This window comes from Hemitrygon akajei, unplaced genomic scaffold (assembly GCF_048418815.1).
Source record: "Hemitrygon akajei unplaced genomic scaffold, sHemAka1.3 Scf000050, whole genome shotgun sequence".
In the NCBI taxonomy this organism is placed as follows: domain Eukaryota; kingdom Metazoa; phylum Chordata; class Chondrichthyes; order Myliobatiformes; family Dasyatidae; genus Hemitrygon; species Hemitrygon akajei.
In genome coordinates this window covers 6,344,271-6,358,050 of record NW_027331936.1, presented here as the reverse complement: position 1 = coordinate 6,358,050, position 13,780 = coordinate 6,344,271, and the positions used below count along the sequence as shown (strand labels likewise).

The following is a 13,780-nucleotide window of genomic DNA, read 5'->3' as shown; positions in this document are numbered from 1 at the left end:
AGATCCCACAGGAAGAAAGGGGTGGGGAGTTTAAATCCCACAGGAGGAAGGGAGTTGGGGAAGACAGATCCAACAGATGGAAGTGGGATGGGAACAGAGGCCCCAGAGTGTGGAGAAGAGAGATTCCACTGTAGGAATGGGGATGGGGAAGAGAGATTCATCAGGAGGAAGGGAGCTGGTGATGAGTGATCCCACAGGAGGAAGGTGTATAGGGAACAGAGAGCCCACAGGAGGAAGGGAGATGGGTAGAGAGATCTCACAGCAGGAAGAGGGATGGGGAAGGGAGATCCCACAGGCGGCATGGGAGTGTGGAAGAGAGATCCCACAAGCAGGATGAGGCATGGGGAAGACAGATCCCACAGGAGGAAGGGGGATGGGGAAGAGAGATCCCACAGGAGGAAGGGGGATGGGGTAGAGAGATCCCACAGGAGGAAGGGGGATGGGGAAGAGAGATCCCACAGGAGGAAGGGGGATGGGGTAGAGAGATCCCACCGGAGGAAGGGGATATAGAGAGAGATTAAACAGGATGACCCGGGAAGGGGTTGAGAGATTGGCTAGGAGGAGGAGGGATGTGGAAGAGAGTTCCCACAGGAGGATGTGGGATTGGGAAGAGAAATCTCACAGGAGGAAGGGGGTTGGGGAAGTGAAATTCCACCGGACAATGGGGAATGCCAAAGAGAGATCTGACAGGAAGAAGTCGATGGGGGAGAGAGATCCCAAAGGAGGAAGGTGTATGGAGAAGAGACATCCCACAGCAGGAAGGGGGATGGGGATGAGAGATCCCACAGCAGGACGGAATGGGGAAGGGAGATCCCACAGAAGGAAGGGGGATGGGGAAGAGGGATCCCACGGGAGGAAGGGGGATGGGGATGAGAGATCCCACAGAAGGAAGAGGGATGGGGGAGAGAGATCCCACCCGAGGAAAGGGGATGCTGAGGAGAGATCCAACAGCAGGAAGCTGGAGTGGGAACAGAGAGCCCAGAGGATGAAAGGAGGATGGAAAAGTGAGATCCCACAGGTGGATTGCTACCCGTGCCACGTGCTAGTGAGGCTAGAAATAGGAAGATAATGCAGCTAAATACGTGGCTGAGGGGATGGTGCATGAGGGTGGGGTTCATGTTTCTGGACAATTGGGCTTTCTTCCAGGGGAGGTGGGACCAGTTCGAATTGGGCAGTTTGCACCTGAACTGGAGGGGACTAACATCCTAGCCGGTGGGTTAGCAAGTTCTGCTCCGGGGGTTTTAAACTAGTTTGCAGGGGGAGGGGGCAGAGTGTTAGAGCAGATAGTGAGGTGGAGGAGGATAAGGGTCATGCGAGGACTGCTTGTATAGACAGATATCAATGGTTTGTACGTGATAGAAATGTTCTCAGGTACATCTATTTCGATGCAAGGAGTATTGTAGGTAAGGCAGATGAGTTTAGGGCGTGGATTGGCACATGATGATATCGACATTATTGCTATTAGTAAGACTTGGTTGAGGAGGGGCAGGACTGGCAGCTTCATGTTCCGGGATTCCGTTGTTTCAGAGGTGATAGGACGGAGGGATGAAAGGGGGAGAAGTGGCATTACCAGTCAGGGAGAATATCACAGCTGTGCGTAGATGGGACAGCCCGGAGGAGTCGTCTACAGAGGCCGTATGGGTGGAGCTGAGGAACGGGAAAGGTGTGACCACACGAATAGGGTTGTATTATAGACCGCCCAATAGGCAGAGAGAATTGGAGGAGCAAATCTGTAGAGAGTTAGCAGACCAATGTAAGAAACAGAAAGTTGTAATCGTTAGGGGATTTTAACTTTCCACATATTGACGGGGACGCCCACTCTGAGAAAGGGTTAGATGGCATGGAGTTTGTCAAATGTGTTCAGGAAAGTTTTCTAAATCAATATATTGAGGTACCAACGAGAGAGGGTGCAGTACCTGATCCCCTATTAGGGAACCAGACAGGTCAGGTGACAGAAGTATATGTAAGCAAACATTTTGGGTCCAGTGACCATAATGTCATTAGTTTCAAGATAATTATGGATAAGGATAGGACTGGTCCACCAGTTAAGGTTCTGAATTGGAGAAGGGCCAATTTTGTGGAAATGAGAGAGGATATGGGAAGTGTGGATTGGGTTAAGTTGTTTTCTGGCAAGGATGTGTTTAGTAAATGGAACACCTTCAAGGGTGAAATTTTGAGAGTGCAGAGTTTGCATGTTCCTGCCAGGATTAAAGGCAAAGTTAACAGGCATAGGGAACCTTGGTTTACAAGTGATATTGGTGATCTGGTTAAGTAGGTGTTTAGCAGGTATAGGCCACAAGGAACAAATGAGATACTTGAAGAGTATAGAAAATGTAAGCGAATACTAAAGAAGGAAATCAGGAAGGCAAAAAGAAGACATGAGGTTGCTTTGGCAGATAATGTGAAGGTAAACCCAAAGGGTTTCTACAAGTATATTGAGAGTAAAAGGATAGTAAAGGACAAAATTGTTCCCCTAGAAGATCAGAGTGGTCGTCTATGTGTGGAGCCTCACGAGATGGGGGAGATCTTAAACATTTTTTTGCGTCAGTGTTTACTCAGGAAACTGGCATAGCGGATATGGAATTAAGGCAAACAAACAGTAGTGTTATGGAACATATAGAGATTGAAGAGGACGAGATGCTTGCTGCCTTACAGTGAATAAAGGTAGATAAATCTCTGGGCCTGACATGATATTTTCTCTGACCTCGAGAGAGACTAGTGTAGAAATTGCAGGGGCCCTGGCAGAAATATTTAAAATGTCCTCAGCCACGGGTGCGGTGCCGGAGGATTGGAGGGTAGCTCATGTTGTTCCGTTGTTTGAAAAAGGCTCCAAAAGTACACCAGGTAATTACAGGCCAGTGAGCCTGACATCAGTAGTAGGTAAATTATTGGAAGGTGTTCTGAGAGATCGGATATACAAGGATTTGGACAGCCAAGGGCTGATTAAAGATAGTCATCATGGCTTTGTATGTGGTAGATCATGTTTAATGAATCTTGTAGTGTTTTTCGAGGAGGTTACCAAGAATGCATATGAAGGAAAGGCTGTGGATGTTGTCTACATTGACTTTTGTAAGGCCTTTGACAAGGTCCCACCTAAGAGGTTAGTTCTAAAGGTCTATACACTCGGTATCCATGGAGATGTTGTAAACTGGATTTGAATTGGCTGGGTGGGAGAAGACAGAGAGTGGTAGTGGATGATTGCTTCTCAGACGGAGGCCTGTGACTAGTGGTGTGTCTCAGGGATCTGTGCTGGGACCATTGTTGTTTGTTGTCTATATCAATGATCTAGATGATAATGTGATAAATTGGATCAGCAGGTTTGTGGATGACACTAAGATAGAGGCGTTGTGGACAGCGAGGAAGGCTTTCAAAGCTTACAGAAGGATCTGGACCAACTGGAAAAATGGGCCAGAAAATGGCAGATGGAATTTAATGCAGACAAGTGTGAGGTGTTCCATTTTGGAAGGACAAATCAAGGTACGACAAACACGATAAACGGTAGGGCACTGAAGAGTGTGGAGGAACAGAGGGATCTGGGTTTTAGATACGTAAGTCCCTGAAAGTGGCGTCACAGGTAGACAGGGTTGTAAAGAAGGCTTTTGGCATCCTGGCATTCATAAATCAAAGTACTGAGTATAGGAGTTGGGATGTTATGGTGAGGTTGTATAAGACATTGGTGAGGCCAAATTTGGAGAATTGTGTGCAGTTCTGATCACCTAACTATAGGAAGGATATCAGTAAGTTTGAAAAAGTGCAGAGAAGGTTTACTAGGATGTTGCTTGGTCTTCAGGAGTTGAGTTACAAGGAAAGATTGAACAGGTTAGGACTTTATTCCTTGGAGCGTAGAAGAATGAGGGGAGGTTTGATAGAGGTTTACAGAATTATGAGGGTATAGACAGGGTAAATGCGAATAGGCATAGATTAGGAGAGATAAAAATGAGAAGACATGTCTTCAGCGTGAAAGGGGAAAGGTTTGGGGGGAGAATTAGGAGGAACTTCTTCACTCAGAGGGTGGTGAGAGTGTGGAACGAGCTGCCATCTGATGTGGAAAATGTGGACACTCTTAAGCTTTAAGAATAAATTGGATAGATACATGGATGGGAGAGGACTGGAGGGTTATGGACTGGGTGCAGGTCAATGGGACTAGTGGAATAAGGTTTTGGTACAGACTAGAAGGACCGAATGGCTTGTTTTCTGTGCTGTAGTGTTCTATGATTTTATGATTCTATGGGGAGGAGAGTTCCCACAGGCGAAAGGGGGATGGGGAAGAGAGATCCCAAAGGAGGAAGGGGGATGGGGAAGAGAAATCCCACAGGAGGAAGGGGGATGGGGAAGAGAAATCCCACAGGAGGAAGGGGGATGGGGAAGAGAGATCCCACAGGAGGAAGGAGGATGGGGAAGAGAAATCCCACAGGAGGAAGGGGGATGGGGAAGAGAGATCCAACAGGAGGAGGGGGATACAGAGAGAGATTAAACAGGATGAAGGGGGAACGGGTTGAGTGATCGGCCAGGAGGAGGCGGGATGTGAAAGAGAGTTCCCACAGGAGGATGTGGGATTGGGAAGAGAAATCTCACAGGAGGAAGGGGGTTGAGGAAGAGAAATTCCACAGGACAATGGGGCATTCCAAAGAGAGATCCGACAGGAAGAAGTCCATGGGGGAGAGAGATCCCACAGGAGGAAAGGGTATGGGGAAGCGAGTTTCAACAGCAGGAAGGGATGGGGAAGAGAAATCCATAGAAGGAAGGGGGATGTGGAAGAGCGATCTCATAGGTGAAAGGGCGATGGGGAAGAGAGATCCCACAGGAGGAAGAGGGATGGGGAGGAGAGATCCCACAGGAGGAAGAAGGGTGGGGAGGAGAGCTCTCACAGGAAGGGGTGGGGTATTGTGTGGAAAAGACATCCCATAGGAGGATGAGAAAAGAGTATTAGAGAGCCCACAGGAGGAATGGGGTTGGTGGCGAGATTCCAAAGAATGGAAGGGGGATTGGGATGAGAGGTCCCACAGGAGGATTCCAAGGGTAAACGATAATCCTACAAGACGAGAGGATGCAGAAATTTTTTGTACATGTGTGTTGGGTCTGAACAGAGGCCCAGAGGAGATGCGCCCTCGCTCTTTGCGTATCTGGAAGTGAGCAAAGTCACACACGGGGAAGGGCAGTGGGAGGACAATCTCACAATGGTATTTCTTTCCTTCTCACTGGGACAGTCTGCTGACGGTCTCTTGTCCCTCACCGGGAAGGGGGTGTGAATCTCTGACCCACCTGCTGCAGTCTTTGTTGGTCTGGGTGTCAGTAACAGTGAGAAGGAACATTGTCAATGGACGTGTCACAGGCAGTGAGAAACACGGCCATTCCTGTGATTTACTACCATTAAACCAATGGCCGTTGTTCACTGATCTGATGAAGTCTCCAACATCCCTTCACAAGGAACCACAGAACCCTCCCGTCCTGGGGGAATTACTGACTGATCCCCGTGGGCATTTGTCACAATTCTTCACAATCTGATTTACTACAAATTTACCGAAATTCCTTTGCTTTGAAACAACACGACGAGACAGTATCACAGTTCAGAGTGAGAGATAAATCACGTTACCCCAATGCCTGGCACTTGTGCAGCCCGGGTCCCAGCCGCTGGATTCCTTCACACTGAATGTGGCAGTTCTCCAGGTCGAGGTGTTTTATTGTATCACAGAGTCCGATGACATGAGACAGGACTGCGCAGTCAATCGGGGTCAGTGTCATTCCACTGAATGAAAGTGTTTCCACAGATCCCAGTGCGGCCTCAGCCAGTCCACGATTCTGAGATTCAAACAGATAGTGCAATGTGTTCAGGAGGCTCCTTTTACCAGTTTCACTCCTCGTGTTTCCACACTGGCGTTTAACCTCCTCCTTCACCCAGTCAATCACCCGGCAGGTTGTTTCATGAGGAAATGGACCCAAAAACTCCTCCAGGCGTCGAGCTGTCATTGGGTTGGAGAGACCAGCAACGAAACGGAGAAATACCTCAAATCGCCCATCTGTCGTGCTGTGGGCTTCAGTGAGAAATTTCAGGATATCCCCGGGATGTGGATTCAGGAATTGTGCGACTGCAGCTACAAACTCTTGGATGGTGAGGTGTGGGAATGTGTACACCACACACCGGGCTGAATCCTCTCTCTCCAAAAGTTCCATCAGGAACCCGGACAGGAACTGGGAAGGCTGCAGAGTGTAATTGATCAAATCTCCATCTGTAAACACAATCTTCCTCTCGAACACTCCTCTGAAGGCCATCTGACCAACCCTGAGTAACACATCACGGGGGCTCTCAATCTCACGGCCGTGGTTTTTCAGGATGTTGTAAATATAGTAGCAGTACAGTTGGGTGATGGTCTTGGGAACTCGCTGTGGGTCCCTGACTCTTTGTGTGAAGAAGGGGCCCAGTGCCAGAGCGAGGATCCAGCAGTAGGAGGGGTTGTAGCTCATGGTGTACAGGATCTCGTTCTCCTTCACGTGTTTGAAAACAGCTTCTGCCACTGTCTGATCTTCAAAATACCTGATGAAATATTCCTTCCGTTCCTCACCAACAAATCCCAGGATTTCAGCCCAGACACTGATATCCGCCTTTTCCAATAAATGTAACGCAGTGGGACGGGTGGTCACCAGCACTGAACACCCTGGGAGCAGCTTGCCCTGGATTAAACTGTACACAATGTCAGACACTTCACACCGCCACTCGGGATCTGGGCACTGGTGCTTGGGTTCTGTATCTCTCCGACTGTCAGCAAAATCGATTTTGTGCTTGAATTCATCCAAACCATCGAATACGAACAGCAGTCCCTCTGTCTGTTTCCAGATCTCTCCCAGGATATTCCCAAAGTAGGGGTAATGATGCAGAATCAGTTCTTTCAGGTTTATTCTACAGTTAATGGAGTTTAAATCCCGGAATTTGAAACTGAAGACAAACTGGAATTGTTGGTATATCTTCCCCGTGGCCCAGTCGTAAACAATTTTTTGTACCATTGTTGTTTTCCCGATCCCCGGGACTCCGGCCACTGCTGCGGACATCCCGGATTTGTTTCCAAAGAAACATCTTTCCAATTTTTGAAGAAAGCTCTTCTTGAATAACTGATCAGTCTGGATTTTTTCCAGCTCTCCGCGGAGATGTTTCTCTCTCCACTCCTCGTGGACTCTGCCTCTTGCCAGCAGCTCATGTTCCACCAGTCTCCGATCTCGAACAGTAGAAATGACCGTGAGCTCAGCGTATCGATCAACCAGCTGGAAAACCTTCACCTTTTCCCTTATCAGGATTGTGTTCACTCTCAGTTTTTCAGTTTCTGCCCGCAGAGTCTCCTGGTGTTTCCTTCGAACATCTTATGACGGACAGAAATAGGTTGTCAGTGCCTGATCTGATGAACATGGAGCTCACAACATATTTTATTTAATAAAAAAACTACTCGTTAAAAACACTGTTTGTGTGAAATCGGGTGATCAGAGATTACAGTGTCTGAAAATGAACGATGGCCCAGAAACAGTTCTGATCTGATTCAGATTCGCTGTTAAAGGCTCCACTGTCCCCTCTGTTGGTAGTTTGCAGATTCCCCGGTGTTCCAGCCAGCACCAAGTGCACACGTGATTCTGGAGAGGAGAGTGTTGTGTGGAGCGGGTGGTTTCACTGCTTTCACTGCTCAGCTTCTGCTGAACTGTGCAACCCTGCAGAGGGTAACAGTGGGGGGTGAGGGGGGCATTTACGTGCTCTACTGACTTTTCCTTCTCTCACAATGGACCCCATGTTCTTGACACTCCTTTAGGATGAAGCTGTCAGTACTGAGCCATAGAAAAGGAACATAATTTCAGTTTCCTTTTCCAGGCTGAGCCAGTCGCGAAGTAACACACCCCGCACTGGTCTACAGTCTCTTATTCTCCGAGGAGCCGGTACATGAACTCAGGCAATTCCCCTATGATGTGCGGAAGAGCAGGAAGCTGAAGAGGATGGCAGCGGTAAAAGGGAACTCTAAAGTCAGGAGGGCAGGTAGGCGATTCTGTGGACACCGATGGTACTTTGCCTCTCAGGTGCCATTGTCCGAAATGTTTCTGGACGCGTCCACAATATCCTGAGAAGGGAGGTTGAGCAGCCAGAAGTCGTGACAAACATTGGTAACAACGACATAGGAAAAGCAAAGGGAGGAGGTCTGGAAAACGGAACACAGGGGGTTAGGAAAAAAGCTGAGGAACAGGACCTCAAAAGTAGTGATCTCAGGATTGCTGCCTGTGCCACCCGACAGTGGCAATAGGAATAGAATGAGGTGGCAGAGAAATGTGTGGCAGAGCATTTGGAGCAGGGGGCAGGGATTCAGATTTCTGGATAATTGGGACCACTTCCGGGGTAGGTAGGACCTGTACAAAAGGCACGGGTTGCACGTGAATCCGATGAGGACCAATATTCTTACGGGCAGATTTACTGGAGCTGTTGGGAGCGTTTTAACCTAAAATGGCCGGGGGACTGGAACTAGGATGATAGAACTGTGGATGAATTAGCAGTTTTACAAGTAGATGATGGGTTTAACATGAATGTAAGGAAGGACAAGCCAATGACTGGGTTCAAATACAGACAGAGCAAACTGTTAAATTGTACCGCATAGACAAAATTCAAAATGGCGCAGATGGAGAACTGAACGCATTGCATTTAAATACACGCAGCATTTAGAATAAGGTGGACGAACTCTTGGCGGAGTTAGAGATTGGTCGGTATGACGTTGTGGGCATCAATGAGTCGTGGCTGAAAGAAGACCATAGTTGGAAGCTTAATGTTAAAGGATAAACGTATTATCGAAAGGACTGGCAGGAAGGCATAGGCGGTGGTGGTGTGGCTGTGTTGGTTCAAGATGGAATCACATCTTGTTAAAGAGGTTACATCGGGTTAGAGAATGTTGAATCTTTGTGGGTGGAGATAAGAAACTACAGGGGTTAAAAAAAGCTTTATGGGAATCTTATATTGGCCTGCAAATAGTAGCGAAGGTGTGGGGTTGAGATTGCAAAGGGAGCTGGGAAAGGCATGTCATCAAGGTGATGACATAATTCAATATGCACGGGGAATTCGAAAATCAAACAAACTTCAGGAGTCGGATCACAAGAGAGGGAATTTATTGAATACCTACTAGAGAGCGTTTTAGAGCAGCTTGTGCTTGACGCTACTCAGGAAAATTCTGTCTTTGATTGGGTGTTATTATAGCTCGGATCTTATAAGGGAGCTTAATGCAAAAGAACACTGAAATGGTAGTGATCATAATATGAGTGAATTCATACTGCAGTTTGAGAGGGAGAAGCATAGCTTACGGTATCAGTATCGCTATGGATTAAAGCGAATTACAGAGGCACGAGAGAGAAGCTTACCCAGATAGATTGGAGAAGGATACTAGTGGAGATAACGGCAGAGCAGAGATGGTTGAAGCTTCGGGGAATAGGTCTCAAGTTGCAGGATAGATCCGTCCCACGGAGGAAGAAGTTCTCAAGTGTCATGTGCAGGCAACCATGGTTGACAAAGGAAGTTAAGGACTGCATAAAAGCCAACGAAAGGGCATGCAAGAGAACAAAAGTGAGGGAAAGTTGGATGAATAGAAAACTTTTAAAATCCAACAAAATGCAACTAAAAAAGCGATAAGAAGGGAAAAGATGAAATATGAGGGCAGAAAAGCCAATAATATAAAACAGGATAATAAACACCTTTTTCAGGAATATAAAGAGTAAAAGGGAGGTGAGAGTTGATAGTGGAACACTGGAAAATGATGGCAGTGAGATAGTAATGGTGGACAAACAAATGGCAGAATAGCTTAATGTGTGCTTTGCATATATCTTCACTGTGGAAGATGCTAGCAGCATGCAGTGGTCTGCGAGTGACAGGCAGTAGGAGTGAGTGCCATTGCTATTTCAAAAGAAAAAAGTTCCCGGCATACTGAAAGCCCTTAAGGTGCAAAGTCACCTGGGCCAGAAAGACTACATCCCAGAGATCTGACAAAGGTTGCTGAAGGGATGACGGATGGATTGGTCATGATCTTTGAAGAATCACTTGATTCGGGCATGGTCCCAGAGGACCGGAAGATTGCAATTGTCACTCTAGTCTTTAAGAAGGGGGGAAGGCAAAAGAAGGAAAATTATAGGCCAGTTAGCCAAACCTCAGCGACTGGGAAAGAGTTGGAGTCTCTTACTAAGGTTGAGGTTTCGAGGTACTTTGAGACTAATGACAAAATAAGTCAGCAATGGTTCTGTTAGATTTCACGGTGGAAGTAAGAAGCAGGCTGGCCAAAGGAGAGTCAGTGGATGCCATTTACTTGGATTTTCAGAAAGCATTTGATGAGGTGCCGCACACGAACCTGATTAACCAAATAAAAATATATGACGTCACAGGAAAGATAGTGGCCCGTGTAGCGGAATTGCTGACAGTCAGCAGACAGCGAGTGGGAATAAAAGGGGCCTTTTTCTGATTGACTGCCAGTGACTGGTGGTGTTCCACAGGGATCATTATTGGGACCGCTGCTTTTCAGATTGTTTGTCAATTATTTAGATGATGGAATAAATGTATTTGTGGCAAAGTTTGCGGATGATACAAAGATAGGTGGAGAGGTAGGTACAGCGATTGCAACAGGACAGAGGCCGACGGGAATGTCTGTTTATCAAACTCACAGAGGCCTCTGGGTACAGATCCCGAGACCGGGAAGGTGCCGGGTGTTGTGACAAACGCAAATTGCTTCCTGTCCTCCAGCCACAGCAACAAAAACCTGTCTCCCAGACTCTGACAGTCTCTAAACAGGCCTCTAAAGAGACGTATGCAGGCTCTCAGAGTGAAATAACAACAAAAACCTGTCTCCCAGACTCTGACAGTCTCTAAATAGGCCTCTAAAGTGACGTATTCAGACTCTCAGTGTGAAATAACAACAAAAACCTGTCTCCCAGACTCTGACAGTCTCTAAACAGGCCTCTAAAGATACATATTCAGACTCTCAGTGTGAAATAACAACAAAAACCTGTCTCCCAGACTCTGACAGTCTCTAAACAGGCCTCTAAAGATACGTATTCAGACTCTCAGTGTGAAATAACAACAAAAACCTGTCTCCCAGACTCTGACAGTCTCTAAACAGGCCTCTAAAGACAGGTATTCAGACTCTCAGAGTGAAATAACAACAAAAACCTGTCTCCCAGACTCTGACAGTCTCTAAACAGGTCTCTAAAGACAGGTATTCAGACTCTCAGAGTGAAATAACAACAAAAACCTGTCTCCCAGACTCTGACAGTTTCTACACAGGCCTCTAAAGAGACGTATTCAGACTCTCAGTGTGAAATAACAACAAAAACCTGTCTCCCAGACTCTGACAGTCTCTAAACAGGTCTCTAAAGACAGGTATTCAGACTCTCAGAGTGAAATAACAACAAAAACCTGTCTCCCAGACTCTGACAGTCTCTAAACAGGCCTCTAAAGAGACGTATTCAGACTCTCAGAGTGAAATAACAACAAAAACCTGTCTCCCAGACTTTGACAGTCTCTAAACAGGCCTCTAAAGAGACGTATGCAGACTCTCAGAGTGAAATAACAACAAAATCCTGTCTCCCAGACTCTGACAGTCTCTAAACAGGCTCTATAGAGACGTATTCAGACTCTCAGAGTGAAATAACAACAAAAACCTGTCTCCCAGACTCTGACAGTCTCGAAACAGGCCTCTATGGAGACGTATTCAGACTCTCAGAGTGAAATAACAACAAAAACCTGTCTCCCAGACTCTGACAGTCTCGAAACAGGCCTCTATGGAGACGTATTCAGACTCTCAGAGTGAAATAACAACAAAAACCTGTCTCCCAGACTCTGACAGTCTCGAAACAGGCCTCTATGGAGACGTATTCAGACTCTCAGAGTGAAATAACAACAAAAACCTGTCTCCCAGACTCTGACAGTCTCTAAACAGGCCCCTAAAGAGATGTATTCAGACTCTCAGTGTGAAATACAGACTTAGAGCTTTCCAGTCCATCGCTTACCTTTCAGATGCTTGGGCACTTCAGATAAACCCCGCTCAGTGTCCATGTAGGTGAACTGGCCGTCACCTGTTCAAACAGATTAACCTGCATGAAGTCTGTTCTGTGTAATACTGTAAATTCATCAGCATTTACATCTGTAACACACAGTGTATTGTTCACCGTACCACGTTCCCGGATTTCATTCAATATTCTGCTCAGCTTCGGTAAATGATGATGTAGTTTCACAAAGGATTCCCACATCACCCTCCGGGCCCCGGAGCCCCTCTCCCTCACCAGATCCAGGAGGAGTTTGGAAGCGCCCGCTCGGTTTCCCTTTGCCGCGAGTTCAGTCACGCTCTGTAATGAACAATGGGGAATATATTGAGGAGCGGAAGGATGGGTACAAATTTACCCTGAACATAGACTGAATCTGTTCACCACAGATCACTATGAGCCATTGAAGTGTTCATAGCGGGCAAGATTTAGGCAGAGCAGACATAGTGTGAGTGAGCCACAGATAGAGTGGGGAGCTTAGTCTTGTGTCAGAGAGGGTTCGGTGAGCAGAGGCGGAAGCCTCTGTGATATTCTCTGGGAATATATTTAGGTAGATTTTGGGTAATATTTTACCTCTTTTTCACAGTTAGAACAGTGGGAATGCCAAGCAGGATAGTGAAATGCTCTTCATACAGGGTGTGGCAAGGGGAGACATTCAGTGTCCCCAACAACTACACCTTCAGGAATGCTTCTTACAGACTGTGCTAAGGAATTGGAGCTGGAGCTGGATGAACCCGGGATCATTTAAAAGGCTGAGAGGTTGACTGACAGGCTGTACAGGGAGGGAGCTATACCCAAGGGGCAGGACACAGATAACTGGGTGACTGTAAGAAGGGGGAAGGGAGCAGGCAGCAACTGCAGGAAATTCCTCTGTAACAGGTATACGGATTTCAGTTTCGCGATATGGCCTAGCAGAGGACAGCCACGGCGATTATGCCTCTGGCTCTGAGTGTGGCTTTGTTACTCAGAAGGGATGAGAATTGCTGAGCTGCACTGACAGAGGGAATTCAATGGTTAGGAGAACAGACTGGAGATTCTATTTATGAGAACAAGATTTCTGGATGGTGTGTTGCCAAGGTCAGAGATATCTTGCATTGAGTCTGAAACATTCTTCAGGGAAGGGTGAGCTGCTGAGGTCGTGGTTCACGTTGGTACCAATGACAAGAGTAGGAACTGTAATGAGGTCCTGCAAGGTGATTTCATGGAGTTGGGGGTAAGCTGCAAGGGTAGGTACTATGGTGTTCTCAGGATTGCTACCTATAAAACGTGTGAATGAGGCCTGAAATAGGACGATAATACAGTCTAACGTGTGGCTGATGAGATGGTGCATTATGGAGGGCTTCAGATGTTTGGATGATTGGGCGCTCTTCCAAGGAAGATAGGACCTGTAGAGGCATGATCGTTTTCTAGCCAAACTAGTGGGGGACTGATAACCTTGCGGGAATGGTCGTTAGCGGCATCGGGATGGGGTGGTGTTAAACTAGAGTTGCAGGGGGATGAAGAGCTAGACTGGATAATGGAGTGGCTGTCTGGGAAATATGTTGTTAAGTCGACTTACAGAGTCAGGACACTAAACATAGTGAAACTAATGTTCTGAGTTGCATATTATTTCAATGCAAGGAGGAAAGGCAGATGAGCCTAGAGCATTGGTTAGCACATTGAATTACAGCATTGTAACTATTGATGTGATTTGGTAGGAAGCGGTGTAGTCTGGCTTTTCAGCACTCCAGCGTTCCGTTGCGTTAGA

General features: G+C 46.9%; 1 protein-coding gene across 10 annotated transcripts in view; it reads right to left on the bottom strand.

The window, feature by feature from the left end:
* LOC140721119 (NACHT, LRR and PYD domains-containing protein 3-like) overlaps positions 1 to 13,780 on the bottom strand; it is a 68,644-nt gene that overhangs the window by 32,153 nt on the left and 22,711 nt on the right. For all 10 annotated transcript variants that reach the window (XM_073035988.1, XM_073035985.1, XM_073035991.1 and 7 more), the window contains 3 exons: positions 12,165 to 12,336; positions 12,001 to 12,066; positions 5,594 to 7,349 (listed from right to left, as the gene is read on the bottom strand). In XM_073035988.1, coding sequence (XP_072892089.1) covers positions 5,594 to 7,349; positions 12,001 to 12,066; positions 12,165 to 12,336 — 1,994 coding nt within the window. The remainder of the gene's footprint in view (positions 1 to 5,593; positions 7,350 to 12,000; positions 12,067 to 12,164; positions 12,337 to 13,780) is intronic.